Here is a 19,369-nt window from a genome sequence, read left to right on the forward strand (position 1 = left end):
TTATTTCTTATCTGTGTTGGGGTCCTCCTTTAGACCTATTTGTGTAACATGTCTAAAATGTATAGGATTCTTGCATTTGGCATATATGCCTGCCTAAATTGTGACACAGATTAGCAATTTGCGTCACACATGCAAAATCCATCGGGTTCTTGCTTTGCCTAGGAGAAGTTTATTCGCAGTTGAGAGGTGACGGGGTGTAGTGACTCAACCCCCTTTTGCCATTTTGTGGCAAATATACAAAATTATCTTGCTTTGCCATGAAAAATAATCACACTGTAATAAAACAAAAGTCTTAACAGGCTTGAATGACCATCGCCCATTTGACCTTGGTCCATTGTGACTACAGCCACCCCGTTCAAAACTAGGGTCCTTGCTAGTTCTCGTCGTTTAGAGCTCCTTTCCTGTCAATCAGCTGCAAGAGCAAAGGGTACGGAATCCCTTTTGATATCGACCGGCCTTGTTTAAATGGGTGCACACTTCCAACCCCTCCACTGAAGAGCTGTTGAGCTGCACAATGACGGTCACTCATCGCAGAGTGGAAGACCCAGCATGCATTGGAGAAACAGGTGGTTAAAAGTTAAAGTACCAATGATTGTTACACGCACACAAGGTGTGGCGAAATTATTCTCTGCATTTGACCCATGACCCTTGATCACCCCCTGGGAGGTAAGGTGAGCAGTGAGCAGCAGCGGTGGCCGCGCCTGGGAATCATTTTCGGTAATCCAATTCCAACCCTTAATGCTGAGTGTCAAGCAGGGAGGTAATGGGTCCCATTTTTATAGTCTTTGGTATGACTCGGCCCGGGTTTGAACTCACGACCTACCGATCTCAGGGCGGACAATCTAACCACTCGGCCACTGAGTGGTGCTACAACCTGCTAAAAGCCATCCGATATACATCATAACTTTGTGTTATTAGGGACAAATGAGTGTGATATCAAGTGACCTGTCTCATTATTAATGCATTTATTTTTGCAATAAATAAACAGCTTTGGGCCCCCGGCCCCGCACTTTGAACACCCTTGCTGTAGCCCTTGTGTGGTGTTCGGGTCTGTGGGACCCGTTTTTCATTTTTTATTAAAAGAAAAATTATACAATTAATGAATTTTTCAAACTGAGACTCACTGACTTTGGCTCATTTTCTGTGAAGAACAGAGGTGGGTAGAGTAGCCAGAAATTGTACTCAAGTAAGAGTACTGTTACTTTAGAGTTTTATTACTCAAGTAAAAGTAAGGAGTAGGCACCCAAATATTTACTCGAGTAAAAGTAAAAAGTATGTTGTGAAAAAACTACTCAAGTACGGAGGAACTGATGAGTAACCTGTTCGTTTAATGATGACGGCAACACATAATGCACAAAAACATAAAAATAGCAATGAACAAATTCAGAGCCAGGAATATCTCTTAAGCAACTAAAACAATAATATATTAAATAATAATACATAAAAAATTAAATAAATTAAGGCAAATTGAGCCACAATAACTTAACAGCACCATAGGCTCAGTAGGCAGAGATTACAAAGGAAAATAACAAGTTAGCCTCTACGCAAACCATAAACTCTGATAGGTGTGGGCTGCACCTGAGAACACACTGTGCACTTCTGATTGGTGTTTGTATGCATGCTTGAGTGTGTGTGTGACTGTGCGTGTGTGTGTGTGTCTCTGTCTGTCTATGAGGCTGCAGTGCGTTAATAAATGTCCCCACACGATGTACATTTGACAGTGATTCATAGCAGGGAAGCTAGCATCAGCCTACGGTGACAGCCAAAATATCTACTAACGTTACTTACTTACATCCTCAAATTTGACGTTGAGTTCATGTAAGCTGAAATGTCCACTTGTTTGGGGAGACACATATGACAACGCAATACATAACTGTTTTTTTGGTTGTCTGAAGCGTGAACATCGATTTTATGTGAGGCCAGGGGTGTTCTTCCTCTTCTGGTTGACGCGAAGCGTTCGTTGCTGTCTATGCCATTGTTGTTGTTTGCCGCTGAAACTTTATATTGCAGTTAATCACGTGACCGCCTGGCTCTGTTTGATTGGTGAAACGGAGTCAAACGTCACCAGTGACTGCATTTGATTGGTGAAACGCCGGCATGCGATAGATCCTACTTTGAAGGTCTGTCTGACAGACCAAAACAAACAAAGCGTGCATTAACAGATCGATAAAAATCAGTAGCGAGTAGCGAGCTGAATGTAGATAAATGGAGCGCAGTAAAAGTAGCGTTTCTTCTCTATAAATATACTCAAGTAAAAGTAAAAGTATGTTGCATTAAAACTACTCTTAGAAGTACAATTTATCCCAAAAGTTACTCAGGTAGATGGAACGGAGTAAATGTAGCGCGTTACTACCCACTTCTGGTGAAGAACATATGTCAGAATACATATTTAATGACCACACACCATACACACCCCCCCTACACATTTCCATTACATAAAAGATGTCCGGGTCCACTGGACCCGGGATTAATAGAAGTGTGGAAATTGATGTTCTGTGTACCACACACACACACACACACACACACACACACACACACACACACACACACACACACACACACACACACACACACACACACACACACACAGCAGGCCTAGACAGGAGGAGGACAGAGTGTAGGTACACAGATCATCAGAGGGTCAAATGTGCGAGAAAATGAGAGCAGATAGTGTTGACAAACAATGTTGCAACCTTGTGTGGGAACCGCAGGTGCAGAAACACAAAAGAAGAATCCCTGTGGGATGCAGAAGCTGGCAGAGACATTTTCCGTGCAACGTTCATATTGTTGTTACTCAGCCAGCGTTTGTGGGTCTGATGGACCCGTTGCATTTTGTGGCTTTTAAAGGGGAACATTATCACAATTTCAGAAGGGTTAAAACCATTAAAAATCAGTTCCCAGTGGCTTATTTTATTTTTCGAAGTTTTTTACCCATCACCTAATATCCCTAAAAAAAAAGCTTCAAAGTGCCTGATTTTAACCACCCGTCTATTTTCCTGTGACGTTACATAGTGATGCCAATACAAACAAACATGGCGCATAGAACAGCAAGCTATAGCGACATTAGCTCGGATTCAGACTCGGATTTCAGCGGCTTAAGCGATTCAACAGATTACGCATGAATTGAAACGGATGGTTGTAGTGTGGAGGCAGGTAGCGAAAACGAAATTGAAGAAGAAACTGAAGCTATAGAGTCTTATCGGTTTGAACCGTATGCAAGCGAAACCGACGAAAAAGACACGAAAGCCAGCGACACGGGAGAAAGCGAGGACGAATTCGGCATTCGCCTTGTAACCAACGATTGGTATGTGTTTGTTTGGCATTAAAGGAAACTAACAACTATGAACTAGGTTTACAGCATATGAAATACATTTGGCAACAACATGCACTTTGAGAGTGCAGACAGCCCAATTTTCATCAATTAATATATTCTGTAGACATACCCTCATCCGCACTCTTTTCCTGAAAGCTGATCTGTCCAGTTTTGGAGTTGATGTCAGCAGGCCAGGGAAGCTAGGGTCGGTATTCTTCTCTTGATCATCTTTGGTGGCATAAGGGACGGTGTGTGCCAAGACATCCAGGGGGTTTAGCTCGCTCGTCTGCGGGAACAAATTGCCGCCATTGCTTGCCGTGCTACCGAGGTCCTTTGTCCCTGAATTGCTCACACACTCCGGCAGATTCAATGGGGGTCTGGCGGCAGATTTCTTTGACTTTATCGTTGGAAATGCATCTGCTTTGAGTGTCGCAGGATATCCACACATTCTTGCCATCTCTGTCGTAGCATAGCTTTCGTCGGTAAAGTGTGCGGAACAAACATCCAATTTCTTGCCATTTTCGCATCTTTGGGCCACTGGTGCAACTTGAATCCGTCCCTGTTCGTGTTGTTACACCCTCCGACAACACACCGACGAGGCATGATGTTTCCAAGGTACGGAAAACAGTCGAAAAAACGGAAAATAACAGAGCTGATTCGACTCGGTGTTTGAGAAAATGCCGGATTGCTTGTTGTGACGTCATCGCTCCGAGAGTGAATAATAGAAAGGCGTTTAATTCGCCAAAATTCACCCATTTAGAGTTCGGAAATCGGTTAAAAAAAAGGTCTTTTTTCTGCAACATCAAGGTATATATTGACGCTTACATAGGTCTGGTAATAATGTTCCCCTTTAATGCCTCACAATCAAACACTTTTATGAGATATTTACCTTATCCCAATAAACATCTGTTCAGTATTTTAACATAAAAGTGTTTGATTGTGAGGCATTAAAAGCCACAAAATGCAACGGGTCCATCAGACCCACAAACGCTGGCTGAGTAACAACAATATGAACGTCACACAAGGGGTAGGCAGCAGGTTCTGCTTTCTTTACATCAATTAGGTATTTGCATCACATTAGTGTCGCTTCAACGACAGACCTTTTTACAGACAGGAAGTCTGATTGAACTCCGGGCTGGACGCTGGCCCGGATCCACAAGTCAGCCAGGGTTCTTAAATTGTGCTTTGTCACCTTGAGGCCGAAAGACGCGCTCAAATTCGCCTCACGAATGTTCCTCTCCGAGCCCCAACAGGACGCTCCGTGCTGGCAAACGCTCTTCACTTCATTAATGAATAGGGGTGGGAGGGTTATGTGGAACCCCCTAAAAGAGCAATTGTGTTTGGGGAAGGGAGGGAGGGGTGTGCACGTGCGGTTGCCACTTCATGTGCACGTTGTTCACAGAGGTGAAGGTTACCCCTTCCTAATTGTAGTTAGTGTGTGTGTGTGTGTGTGTCTGTCGCTCCAGAGGTGGTCACTGGGAATGCCGGGAGGGAGCAGAAAGAGGTGCCAGGGCGGGAGCGAGAGCGGCCCCTTATAGCGCAAAGCTTTGGGAAGGATTTGCAGCTCACAAAGTGGACCATCCAGAGGGTCCATAATTCTCCTGCGAGAGGAGCATCAGTGTTCCGGCCCGCCTGCACACAAACAAAGCCGACATGTGCACGCCGGGCTCCCAAACCTCTCTTGCACGTCTCCGCTAGAACCACATCAGAACCGCCTTGAAAGGTAAGACTTGCATTAGGAAAAGTAGGCTCGATACGATTTTTTTTTACGATAATTATTTCATCACTTTATTTCCTTCACAAAAAATATTTTATTATTATGCACATCTTGGAAACATTACAATACATTTCTTCAAGTTTCCCTAAATGTACCATTGATAAATACTTTATTATATAAAATAATAATACTTGATAATCATAGAGACTTACTTTAAGAATTTAACATTTGTAAATACACACACACACAAACACACGCACACGCACACGTACACGCACGCACGCACACACACACACACACACACACACACACACACACACACACACACACACACACACACACACACACACACACACACACGTATATATATAATTTCCTAAAATGAATTATTTAGGTTGTTCTCTTTTTTTCCAAATTTTCTATTGATATATATTACAACCATAGATAATTAAATATATACACAGTATATACATCTTGATTTGTGCTCTGCAAAAATATAAATATGTGATCATTTTATGACTGTTCTTAATTTAGTGTTCATGCTATAGTATGATTTTATTGTTATGATTTTATTGCATGTTATTGTATATTTTTAATTTAGGTAACCAGGGCCTGCAGATGGAAATGAGCTATTTAGCTATAATCTGGTGCAGAACATCTCTGTCTTTGAGCTTAATTTCTCATGTGCATTGTCCCTTCAAATAAAGACTAAACTAAAAAAACTTTAACATTTCTTGACTGAAAAAAACAATTTTTTTTACATACATAGATATATTACTACAAATCAAACAGCAACCTATACTGTATATTCTCTCTTGTCAACTTGACTATCAATAAATATTAACACAATGTTAAACAAGAAACATTTTTTGCAAGTGGTATCTAACTTTTTTAATACATTTAATTACATTTTCCATTGTAGCTGAGATAGGCTCCAGCGCCCCCCGCAACCCCAAAGGGAATAAGCGGTAGAAAATGGATGGATGGGATGGCATTCATTTATTGACCAGTAGAGCTAAAAATATATTTGAATTTTAATTCTAATCATATCAGTATATTATCGTTACATTACCGAAAACAAATCCAACACTTTTTAAAATAGGGAAACTAAGTGAAATGATTTGAGTTTTTAGTTTAACAAAATATTGTTCTGCTGTTTGCAACCAATTAATCAATCACTTAAAGTATATATTTATAAATGTGTTTGTGTTTAAAAGTATACACACACACCTATATATATATAGGTGTGTGTGTGTGTGTGTATATATACATGTATATATATATATATTTATGTATGTATATATATATATATATATATATATATATATATATATATATGTATATGTATATATATATATATATATATATATATATATATATATATACACATATGCACATATATATGTATATATATATACAAAAATGTGTTTGTGTTTAAAAGTACACACACCTATATATATATATATATATATATATATATATATATATATATATATATATATATATATATATATATATGTATATACACACATATGCACATACATATGTATATATACACACATATGCACATATATATGTATATATATATATATATACATATATATATATATATATACAAAAATGTGTTTGTGTTTAAAAGTACACACACCTATATATATATATATATATATACACATATGCACATATATATGTATATATATATATATATATATGTATATATATATATATATATATATATATATATATATATATATATATATATATACAAAAGTGTGTTTGTGTTTAAAAGTACACACACACACCTATATATATATATATATATATATATATATATATATATATATATATATATATATATATATATATATATATATAAGGGAATAAGCGGTAGAAAATGGATGGATATATATATATATATATATATATATATATATATATGTATATATATATATATATATATATATATATATATATATATATATCGGTATAGCTTGGTTGGTAGAGCGGCCGTGCCAGAAACTTGAGGGTTGCAGGTTCGATGTTCACTTCCGCCATCCTAGTCACTGCCGTTGTGTCCTTGGGCAAGACACTTTATATATATATATATATATATATATATATATAGATATATATATATATATATATATATATATATATATATATATATATATATATATATACATAAGGGAATAAGCGGTAGAAAATGGATGTATATATATATATATATATATATATATATATATATATATATATATATATATATATATATATATATATATATATATATTGCATATGTGACACAACAAAAGTCTAGATGATTCCAAATAACAAAAACAATGGGTGGAATCTTTTTTTATTATTTACATTTAAGTTATTTGTGTTTTACACTTAAAATAGAGTGCCCTGATCCAATATCGATATATGATATTGGTGTGATATCAGCAAAATATTTGGATGATATCAGTTTGCATGTAAAATCTCTTGTGCAAAGCTGGACAGCCAGTTATTATCTCAATGTCCTCCAATAAGCACACAAGGTTGGTCTTTCCTTCCATTTTAGTCAAGTCATCTACAAAATGTAAACATGGTAGGTAGGAGCTAGCGGTACACAACAGCTAAGCACACGATAGCACACAAGCTAGACACACGTAATACCGTTTTAACAATACTGCAGTCCAAAACAGCACATTTGTCAATACAAGCAAGTATCAAATAATTACAGTTGCATATTACTTACACATACAAAGTCTCCAATTCAGAAACGTATTAGAAAGTATCCAGTAACAAATGTGTCCGCATTCTTCAACTTATTGTTGTCATGACTCGAACTATGGCGTGATTTGTTCTCCCGTGGTGCAAATGATTTGGACCATATGTGGCGTGAAGGGGAGTACATGATTTATTTTAACACTTTAACTATAAAAAAAGAAGCAAACAAAAGGCGCGCACAAGGCGTCGAGCTGCGACTGGCGGCACTTGGCGTCGAGCTGCGACTGGTGGCACTTGGCGTCGAGCTGCGACTGGCGGCACTTGGCGTCGAGCTGCGACTGGCGGCACTTGGCGTCGAGCTGCGACTGGCGGCACTGGAGCTTGGCGTGGTAGAGCTGGTACCGGAGCTTGGCGTGGTGGGTCTTGGCGTGGTGGGTCTTGGCGTGGTGAAGCTGAGCCACCCCACCAGCACAGCTCCCGGCCCCAATGGTGGGGTGGCTCAGCTGCATCCAGCCAGGCAGCAACCTCCATCCCGGCCACCACCACCAGTCTTTTGTCCTGCCAAGCCGCAACCCCCAGCTAGGCCACCTCCACCTGCACCGAAGCTAGCACCTGTTGCTGCACCCCGGCTAGCACCTGTTGCCGCACCAAGGCTAGCACCAGCTTCACCACGCCAAGACCCACCACGTCAAACTCCTGTCACTCTCCACACACCCTTATGACCCTTGCTGCTCTTTTTCATGCCGTTTTCTCGTCCAAGTAAGTTTTCTTTATTCATGCCATAGTTTGCAAGTTTTGTTTCATTGTTCATAGTTTCTGCCTTTGTGCAAGTTTTGTGTCTATAGTCAAGTTTTGTACTTCCGCTCTTGTGCGCGCCTTTTGTTTATTCTTTTTTTGAGTGTTAAAATTAAATATGTATTCACCTGCACGTCATATCTGGTCCAAATCATTTGCACCTCAGGAGAACAAACCACGCCATAGTCCTAGTCCTGACAATTGTGGCCACCAGGTTTTTGCCAAAAAAACAATTACCAGCCCACTTCAACTTAAAGACAGTATAAGTCCATTCCAGACAGTTTTTTTATCATACCTAACATTGTTCTCTGTTTGACTCATTTCACTTAATCAAACCTTTTCTAATATTCCACGCTATACAAAATGATGATTGATGATGAAGGATTCCTATTGATATTGTAATGGATCAGCATCCCTTCCGGTCAATTATTAAAGCTCCAATATTGGTAACGTGCTGAAAGTGGTAAAGTTGTATCGGGACACCCTGTCTTCATATTCATTATCCATTGGCACATGTTCGCTTTGGCCCATGGAGGCAAAAAAAGTTTGGGTACCCCTGAGCTATAACAAATTTTATACGAGGTCAACTTTTAAAATATATGCAAATCCATTAGAAAAAGTAGCGCCATCTTCTGTTTGTGTTGTTACTTGATAGTTTGTGCCAGCTGCTCCTCTAGCCGATGGAGGTGGATCACTCCTCCCCGCGGAATACTAACGAGGGCCTTTTGTCACACATCTCCCCGTTTTCGCTTACACACACGCACACACAGCATAGAAAACGAGTTTGCCTACAGTCACACACAAATTCACGTGTAATTGCCGGCCCACTCGCGCACACACACATTTACAGAGTGATGGGCACAGAGTCGTTTTTGTCAATGTCGTCTTTTGTTTCTTTCATCTGGGAGCCAAACAAAGCATTCCTGTGTGGACGGAGGAGAGAGAGAAGGAGGGAGAGGAAAAGAGGAGAAGTAGAAAGCCAGAGGGAGGGAGGTGAGGAAAACACTCAGCGCTCCTTTTGTCTGGCCAAAGAAAAAGTTTAGATTCAGTCGGCGGACCGGGCTCACTGGGGCAGCGCCGTGCAGCAGGTTGTGGTGTTGCCATGGAGATGGAATACATCCTGCTGGAGAGGTCGGTCCAAAATATGGCTGACACCTTTTTTTCTGCGAGATGTGTTTTTTTGTGTGTGTGTGTGTGTCTATGACAGAAGAAGATGGGGATGAGAGGCACGTTGGCAACGGTGGACTTTTCAATGGTGTCATTGTGAGTCTGAGGCTTTTGAGGGTCTCGCATCCTTTCATCATCACAAAAAGGTGATGTAATTAAAACCGATTGGTTATGTCATCCGCCGTCAGACATGCAGAGACCCTGACTGGCCTCAAGTGGACTCGGTACCTCGAAGGTCGGACCCGATCTGTTTGGATTTGGAAGCAATTGGACAATAATCCGTTCCTGGGTCTAACTGTAACCCTCATAAAACCTTTACTGTTTGTTTTAAGCAACAAAGTCTCAACTGTCACACAAGTGTAAAAAGGGTTAAGGTTTATGTTCTTAGTGCTTTAAATATAAGTCCAATAATCTCACAGAACTTCCTCAATCAATCAATTACAACAGTTATACATGTCAACTAGATTTTTTTCGGCGCATAAAAAGGGCAAAGATATTAAAGTTAAAGTATCAATGATTGTCACGCACACACTAGGTGTGGTGAAATGTGTCCTCTGCATTTGACCCATCCCCTTGTTCACCTCCTGGGATGTGAGGGGAGCAGTGGGCAGCAGCGGTGGCCGCGCCCGGGAATCCTTTTTGGTGATTTAACCCCCAATTCCAACCCTTAAATATGCAGGTGTTATTTTTCGTTATTGATGCGTTTGGGCAGGTGCTTTAACCCCAATTGTAAAGTCAAAACCAAACTTACTTGAGTTACTATAAAACATTCTTTAAAAGTATTAGGGCTTGATCTACTGAAGGTTCGCACGTACTAAAACAGGTGCAAGGCTGATCTACTAAACTTGTGCACAGAGGATTGCGTTTCTTAAGTGAGTAGATTACACTGCAAAAACTGAAATGTAAGTAAGATTAAATATCTCAAATAAGGATGATTTTTGCTTATTTTCTGTCCGATAAGATAATTCTTCTCACTAAGCAGATTTTATGTTAGAGTGTTTTACTTGTTTTAAGGGTTTTGGTCCGAAATGATCTCAGTAAAATATTACAGCTGGTAGCTGAGATTTTATGACCTATATTGAGTAAAACATGCTTGAAACTAGAATATCAACTGATGCAAAGCTGTGTCATCAACACTCACAAGTATAAAACTACTTTTTTAAAGTTATCATTTCTTACTTCAAGCATGAAAAAAAAAATCATGATGCCGAGCGCTTATCATTATGTCAAGATAATGACATTTACTTATTTAAAAATATTTTTCAACATATTGAGCAAAAAGGTGTCTTTTTTTTTTCTACCAAGAAAAGTGCACTTGTTATTAGTGAGAATATACTTATTTTAAGGTATTTTTTGGGTTCATCAAAATTGATGATAGCTAATTTTACTTGTTTTGGAAAGTCTTGACAAGCCAAATTTTCTTGTTCTATTGGCAGATCATTTTGCTTAGTTCAAGTAAAATATCCCAAATTTTTATATTTTTGTTTTCTTGTTTTTGAACACTGACTTTTTGCAGTGTAAGGAGCGCAATCCGTTTAGCGTGTCCGTCTTCATGATGGTGCAGAATATATGCTGATCACAAGAATGCCCACATTACGCTATTTTGCATCTTTATTTAGCACGTCTAAAAAGTACATGCAAACTGACAGTTACATACATGGCTTTGAGAAAAGAGGTGCTGGTGCTGCAAAGACAGACGATGGACAGAGAATCCTGCGTTCTACGTGTGTGTCAGCATATTTGGACTGTCAGAAATAAAAACATATTGTCTATTTAGCAATATCCTTTTATAATTTCAAAGCTGCTGGATGATTTGAGAGGCTAATTAAAACTACCGTATTTTTGGGACTGAAGAGCGCACTGGTGTAAAAGCCGCACCCACTTACCGGTAATCTTAGAAGAAAAATATATTTTTCATGTATTTGCCGCACCGGACTATAAGCCATAATAATAATAGATTTTATTTGTGAAAAGCACTTTACATTGAGCAAACAATCTCAAAGTGCTACAGTGTATTAAAAAAAATAATTTAAAAAATAATAAAAAGATAATAAAAAAAATATATGAATATAAAAACTAGAACAACCTAATAGCTATAACTAGTAAGCATATATCTATAAAAAGGCTTTTTTAAAAAGAAGGGTTTTTAAGCCTTTTTTAAAAGCATCCACAGTCTGTGGTACCCTCGGGTGGTCAGGGAGAGCATTCCACAGACTGGGAGCGGCGGAGCAGAAAGCCCGGTCTCCCATAGTTCGTAGCTTTGTCCTCGGAGGTTGGAGGAGGTTAGCCTGTCCGGAGCGGAGGTGTCGTGTGGAGGATTTGGGGGTGAGTAGTTCTTTGAGGTAGAGGGGGGCATTTCCATGGAGGCACTGGTGAACCATGTTGCGAAATAAGTTATTAACACTGAAAGATTCTGTACATATCATAAGTGTTCGCCAACAGTGCCTGTAACACGGCAGTAAAACGGCTAATCCAACAAAACATTGTCACCCACTAGCTGTGGAAGTTAGTTCTCTCATCAGCTAAACAGACTTAATTGCTCCTCTTGTGATGATGTCTTGGTGAATTTAACTAAAACAATAGAAAAACAAAATGCTGTTGTAAGTTAAAAATACTAACACAGGCACTCTTAAACATGTTAGCATATTATGACGATAGCACGTAATAATGTCCATGAAAACACTCCTACATACACACATAGGATGGGTTAGAAAGTATAAACAATTTTAGTTATACTGTAAAACTTACAAAAGATGCTTGGAGTGATACTAATGAAGAATCCATACGAGTAAAAACTACTCGAAAACTGAACGGCACTCTATTTCTAGTTGAAAGCACCAAATGGAGCACATGCAGTGTGCAAACTCGTCCAAAAGATGGCGCCATACCACCCACAATAAAACACCTTCTCAGTGTGTTTACTTGTGTTAAAAAAAATACTATTTGTATTATGGCCTGGCCGCTAGCGAAGAAAACCTTTACACAAACGCCTAATGTAAACATGTTTTTCCATTCACATATCTACACTCCTAATGCAAACATTTGTTTATTGATATTTATTTTACACATAGCAGCATCTCTAAACACATTTACATAATCACCTAATGTACACATGTTTGTCCATTCACATATCTACAATCATAATGCCAACATCTGGAACTGTGATGTCCATTTATTCAAGTGCCTACATCAGTGTTTTTCAACCACTGTGCCGCGGCACACTATGTGCCGTGAGATACAGTCTGGTGTGCCGTGGGAGATTTTGTCATTTCACCTATTTTGGTTAAAACTATTTTTTGCAAACTAGTAATTATAGTCTGCAAATTATGTGTTGTGGTTGAGTGCCGGTGCTGTCAAGAGCTCGGCAGAGTAACCGTGTAATACTCTTCCATATCAGTAGGTGGCAGCAGGTAGCTGATTGCTTTGTAGATGTCGGAAACAGCGGGAGGCAGTGTGCAGGTAAAAAGGTGTCTAATGCTTAAACCAAAAATAAACAAAAGGTGAGTGTCCCTAAGAAAAGGGATTGAAGCTTAGGGAAGGCTATGCAGAACAAAACTAAAACTGAACTGGCTACAAAGTAAACAAAAACAGAATGCTGGACGACAGCAAAGACTTACTGTGGAGCAAAGACGGCGTCCACAATGTACATCCGAACATGACAATCAACAATGTCCCCACAAAGAAGGATAAAAACAACTGAAATATTCTTGATTGCTAAAACAAAGTAGATGCAGGAAATATCGCTTAAAGGAAGACATGAAACTGCTACAGGAAAATACCAAAAAAAGAGACAATAGGAGCGCAAGACAAGAACTAAAACACTACACACAGGAAAACAGCAAAAAACTCAAAATAAGTCACAACGTGATGTGACAGGTCGTGACTTACACCTACTTTGAGACAAGAGCTATAGGGATGCATGCTTGGTTATGGTTTAAAGTCGTATCCAACAATTGCGACAACAACTTTTTACTGTCGACTGAGTTTCGTTTTTGTGCCTCTGGATTTTTTCAACGCAAAAAATGTGCCTTGGCTCTAAAAACAGGTTGAAAAACACAGATCTACATGATAACATCCGTCTAGCTATTTTACCTAAACACAAACTGTAAATATCTGTATTTATGAGACAGCACAAACACGTCTGTCTATTCAACATATAATCGGTAAATACATTAAATATAGCTATGTATTCATGCTAATAGCATGTTGACACTGAGCACATGACCATACTTGCCAACCTTGAGACCTCCGATTTCGGGAGGTGGGGGGTGCGGGGTGGCGAAGGGCGTGGTCGGGGGTGGAGCGGCGGGCGCGGTTGGGGGCGTGGTTAAGAGGGGAGGAGTATATTTACAGCTAGAATTCACCAAGGCAAGTATTTTATATATATATATATATATATATATATATATATATATATATATATATATATATATATATATATACTTGACTTTCAGTGAATTCTAGCTATATATATATATATATATTTATTTTATATATATATATATATATATATATATATATATATATATATATATATATATATATATATATATATATATATATATATATATATATAAGAACTACTTGACATTCATTGAATTCTAGCTATAAATACTGTATATATTTATTTTATCATATATATATATATATATATATATATATATATATATAAAACAAATACTTGAATTTCAGTGTTAATTTATTTACACGTATACACACACATAACACTCATCTGCTCATTGTTGAGTTAAGGGTTGAATTGTCCATCCTTGGTCTATTCTCTGTTACTATTTTTCTAACCATGCTGAACACCCTCTCTGATGATGCATTCTGCTTCGTCTCCTTGTTGTGTGCGCAGTTGTGCACTGCACTCTCTAAAAGCCGTAGATGTTATTGTCACATATGCATGTACAGTAGATGGCAGTATTGTCCTGTTTAAGAGTGTCACAACATTGCTGTTTACAGCAGACGAACTGCTTTACGGTAGACGAAAACGTGACTGCTGTTGATGTGTGTTGTTGCTGCGCTGGGAGGACGTTAATGAAACTGCCTAACAATAAACCTGGAGGGGGCGTGGCCTCCAGCTCCGCCAGAATTTCGGGAGATTTTCAGGAGAAAATTTGTCCCGGTAGGTTTTCGGGAGAGGCGCTGAATTTCGGGAGTCTCCCGGAAAATCCGGGATGGTTGGCAAGTATGCACATGACAGTTCAACAAAAATGTGTGCATTAAAAATAAAAACATAGCATAACAAAATACATACCGTAGTTAAAATATGATGGAAATATGCTTAAAAATAACTTACTTTTGAATAATGCAACTTCCTGTACACTATTTGACTTGTGGAATGTTCCACATATGCAGATGGTGTAATGTGTGTGGGTAACATGACTGAGGGAAAACCCCAGAGACAACAATAAATTGTGATTTTCACCTTTTTTTGATTTGAAGAAAAGAAACCTAAAATTAGTATGAAGCGTAGCAAAAATATGTACAATATACAACGTTTCCATAGGATTTTAATTGTTATATTCAATATCCAATTTTAGGAAGCTGGGACAGGCAACATAGTGTTCAATGTATTTCAAATAAATATTTCTCATGGTATTTAATAAAAATGCTTTATTAGAATAATTGACAGTAATTTCATAATGCAATTTTCTGGGGACACAAATGACAACGATTTGGTAGAAGAGACACATAGTAGAGTCTAAACCAGGGGTGTCAAACTCATGTTAGCTCAGGGGCCCGCATGGAGGAAAATATGTGCACATGCAGGTCGGACTATTAAAATCATGGCATTAAAACTAAAAAATAAAGACAACTTCAGATTGTTTTGGTTTTTTTGGTCTTACTTTGGCCAAAAATAGAACAAACACATTCTGAAAATATTACAATAAAAATATAGAAATAAAATACCGGTAAAGTTTAGATCCATGAAGGAAAGAAGAAAGTGAATGAATGTTTATAACTGAATAAATTTACATATGCATAAAAATGTTTTCTTTTGTATTTTTTTTTTTAATGATTTAAATAACGTTTATGACAACCTTTTTCCAAAACACAATATACCTGTAGATCCATCCATCCATTTTCTACCGCTTGTCCCATACGGAGTTGCTGTATTCGGGCGGAAGGCGGGGTACACCCTGGACAAGTCGCCACCTCATCGCAGGGCCAACACAGATAGACAGACAACATTCAAACACTAGGGCCAATTTAGTGTTGCCAATCTACCTATCCCCAGGTGCATGTCTTTGGAGGTGGGAGGAAGCGGGAGTGAACCCACACAGTCATGGGGAGAACATGCAAACTCCACACAGAAAGATCCAGAGCCCAGGATCAAACCTTTGTATTGTGAGGCACACGTACTACCCCTTGTACCACCGTGCTGCACCCCTTTTTGCATCTCATTGCACATAATTGCTGTGCGTAATGCAGCTTAGATAGGCTCCAGCATCCCCCCCCCCCCGAGACATCCATCCATCCATCCATTTTCTACCGCTTATTCCCTTTGGGGTCGCGGGGGGCGCTGGAGCCTATCTCAGCTACAATCGGGCGGAAGGCGGGGTACACCCTGGACAAGTCGCCACCTCATCGCAGGGCCAACACAGATAGACAGACAACATTCACACTCACATCCACACACTAGGGCCAATTTAGTGTTGCCAATCAACTTATCCCCAGGTGCATGTCTTTGGAAGTGGGAGGAAGCCGGAGTACCCGGAGGGAACCCACGCAGTCACGGGGAGGACATGCAACCCCCCCCCCCCGAGACAAGCGGTAGAAAATGGATGGATGTAATATAGAATGTGAGCAATAACAGGATAATGCATACATTTATCATTTGTTTTCAAAATAGTTACAAAAAAGCGGGACCCCATTTTTATGACTTGATTTTGAAAATTCCTACCGCCAACACTGATGGAGTATTGGTGCGTGCAAAACAGCAGCAGGCGGCTGTGGCCTGCGGGCCGGTTCCAATACTACACTGTAAAAAAAACAACTATTTTTATGGTTAATTTACTCTAAATTTCTACTGTAAATTTTAAATTTTTTAAAAATAGTTTATAAAACTGTAGAATTGAAGACATTATCTGTAAATAAACAATCTGCCCGTTATTTTAAGTAATATGCCAGTAATGACAAACTATGTATATTTAATAATTTTTTACAGAAAAATACCAAATTAATTATACATAGCATTTTCTGTTTTCTTAAATTACTTTCAAATTCATGTAAAATCACAGTAATTATCTTTCATTAAATATGTAGCTTGTTATATAAAAGTCTATGTCCATACTAACAATCTAACGCAGGGGTGTCAAACTCAAATACAGTGGGCCAAGGTTGAACAAATTAACCTTTGGCGTACTCTACGAGCTATCGTCACGTCCGCTTTTCATCCATTCTAACATCGTTCAGACCCAGTCACAAGATATGTGCGGCTTCTGTACGCACACACGAGCGAATGAAACGCATACTTCATCAACAGCGATACAGGTTACACTGAGGGTGCCAGTATAAAAAACTTTAACACTGTTGGAAATATACGCCACACTGTGAATCCACACCAAACAAGAATGACAAACACATTTCGGGAGAACGTCCGCACCGTAACACAACATAAACACAACAGAACAAATACCCAGAATCCTTTGCAGCACCAACTCTTCCGGGACGCTACAAAATACACCCCCGCTACCACCCCCCCCACCCCCCCCACACACACACACACACACCTTGTAGCGTCCCGGAAGAGTTAGTGCTGCAAAGGGTTCTGGTTTGGTGTGGATTTACAGTGTGGCGTATATTTCTAACAGTGTTAAAGTTCTTTATTTGGCTACCCTCAGTGTAACCTGTATTGCTGTTGATGAAGTATGCATTGCATTCTAATGTGTGTGCGTGCAGAAGCCGCACATGTTATGTGACTGGGCCAGCACTCGTTGGGCGGGCAGGTGGGCGTTTGGAAGACTCCTGGGAGGATCGGTGGGCCAGCTTTAGTGTTAATTTGATATTGCCTCAAGGGCCAAGTGAAATTACACGGCGGGCCAAATTGTTCCCGCGGGCCAGAGTTTGACACCCATGCTGTAGAATAAAGGTATTTTTCTACAAAACTGTTTGCATCGTCACTTTATTAAAGGTGGTTGATTTTAACAATTCAGAAAAAATCTGTAAAATAATGGTATTTTTCTGTGGAACTGCCAGCATTGTCACTTCATTAAAGATGTTTGATCGTAATAATTTGGCAAAACTCTGTAGAATAAAGGTATTTTTCTGCAGAACTGTTTGCATCGTCACTTTATTAAAGGTGGTTGATCTTAATAATTTAGTAAAAATCCGTAAAATTATGATATTTTTCCGCAAAACGTTTCATGAAAATTTCTGTAAATATAATGTTTTTGATCATTATTTGGTTTACAATGTTTTACTTTAATTTGATGGTTTTCGTTTGGCAGCCGTAGCTGCCAGTAGATGATCGTTTTTTTTCAGAATTTTTCTTTTACATTGTAATCAAATATCATAGATCATTCCGCGGGCCTTGACTTTGACACCCCTGGCCTAAACTGAGACGGATGAACTGAGGACTAAGGGGACCTCATGTATGAATACCCTTTCTGTTTACAACTTACTTAAAGACCAATGACTGGGACAGAGATGGACAGTTGCCCGACGGAAGTATCATTGCAGAGCGAGACAACATTTGGCACTTTTCCTATCAAACTCTTGCAGTCATCTCTAGTTTCCTAACAGAAAGTCACTCTTTGTCCAAAAAAGGCCCTTGCCGCTAAGACACGAAGACAGAAAAGCCTCTAAAGACAACTTTCAGCGTTTTCCTTTCAGCCCACAAGTAATTCTGTGTCGGGTCGGCTTTTTTCATGCATCTTCACTCCACTAACGCTTGTCTTTCTGTCCCCTCTCCCCCGACTGTCCTCTTTTGTCCGCCATCTCCTCCCCGCCGGGACCGGTGATTTGTCGGATGTAAGTGAGCGTGTCTAATGTGTGGAAGTACAGTAAGCGTTTGTCTATCTGCGGCTGCGCCCCAGTTCCTCCATTCTGGGGTCCAAGGGGGGGGGGGGGCATGCTCGCCAACATAATGTAAAAATGTTGGGGAACAAAGTAATTAACTTGTGTCAAACCTGCTTGACCAAGTTCACTAAAGTGAGTGAAAAGTGAAAATTATGTGTCCAACCAATCAACACTGGTCACACTGCAAAAACTGAAATCTAAGTAAAATTAAGTATCTGAAATAAGGGTGATATTTGCTTATTTTCTGTCTGATAAGATAATTATTCTCACTAAGAAGATTTGTTTTAAGGGTTTTGGTCCTAAATGATCTCAGTAAGATATTACAGCTTATTGCTGAGATTTGATGACCTATATTGAGTAAAACATGCTTGAAACTAGAATATCAAGTGTTGCAAAGCTGTGTCATCAACACTCACAAGTATAAAACTACTTTTTTAAAGTAATAATTTCTTATTTCAAGCATGAAAAAACAAAATCATGACTTTGACACGAATGTGTCTCATAATTAAAACAGATGACAGCCAAATGGACTTTGCTGTTTTATTTTCAATGAAACAATAGAACATACGTACTCATATAGTAGTACAGTTGGCACAGTACAGTAAACTGACAGTTAATATTTAAATATTTAACATGTGACA

At 39.0% G+C, this 19,369-nt stretch overlaps 1 protein-coding gene across 4 annotated transcripts in view; it reads left to right on the forward strand.

Annotated features, from left to right (window-relative positions):
- The first annotated feature begins 4,788 nt into the window (after positions 1–4,788).
- The window catches only part of LOC133618557 (ATP-sensitive inward rectifier potassium channel 10-like), a 36,462-nt gene continuing 21,881 nt past the window's right edge, over positions 4,789–19,369 (forward strand). For 2 of the 4 annotated variants that reach the window (XM_061979032.1, XM_061979035.1), the window contains exon 1: positions 4,789–5,036. Coding sequence is in view for 1 of the 4 variants with exons in the window: in XM_061979034.2 (XP_061835018.1) it covers positions 9,637–9,665 (29 nt within the window). In the remaining 3 variants the exon portion in view is untranslated. Of the gene's footprint in view, positions 5,037–9,196; positions 9,666–19,369 lie in introns of those variants that run through there. The other 2 variants (XM_061979034.2, XM_061979033.2) reach the window with 2 other exon arrangements.

This window comes from Nerophis lumbriciformis, linkage group LG19 (genome assembly GCF_033978685.3).
Source record: "Nerophis lumbriciformis linkage group LG19, RoL_Nlum_v2.1, whole genome shotgun sequence".
In the NCBI taxonomy this organism is placed as follows: Eukaryota; Metazoa; Chordata; class Actinopteri; order Syngnathiformes; family Syngnathidae; genus Nerophis; species Nerophis lumbriciformis.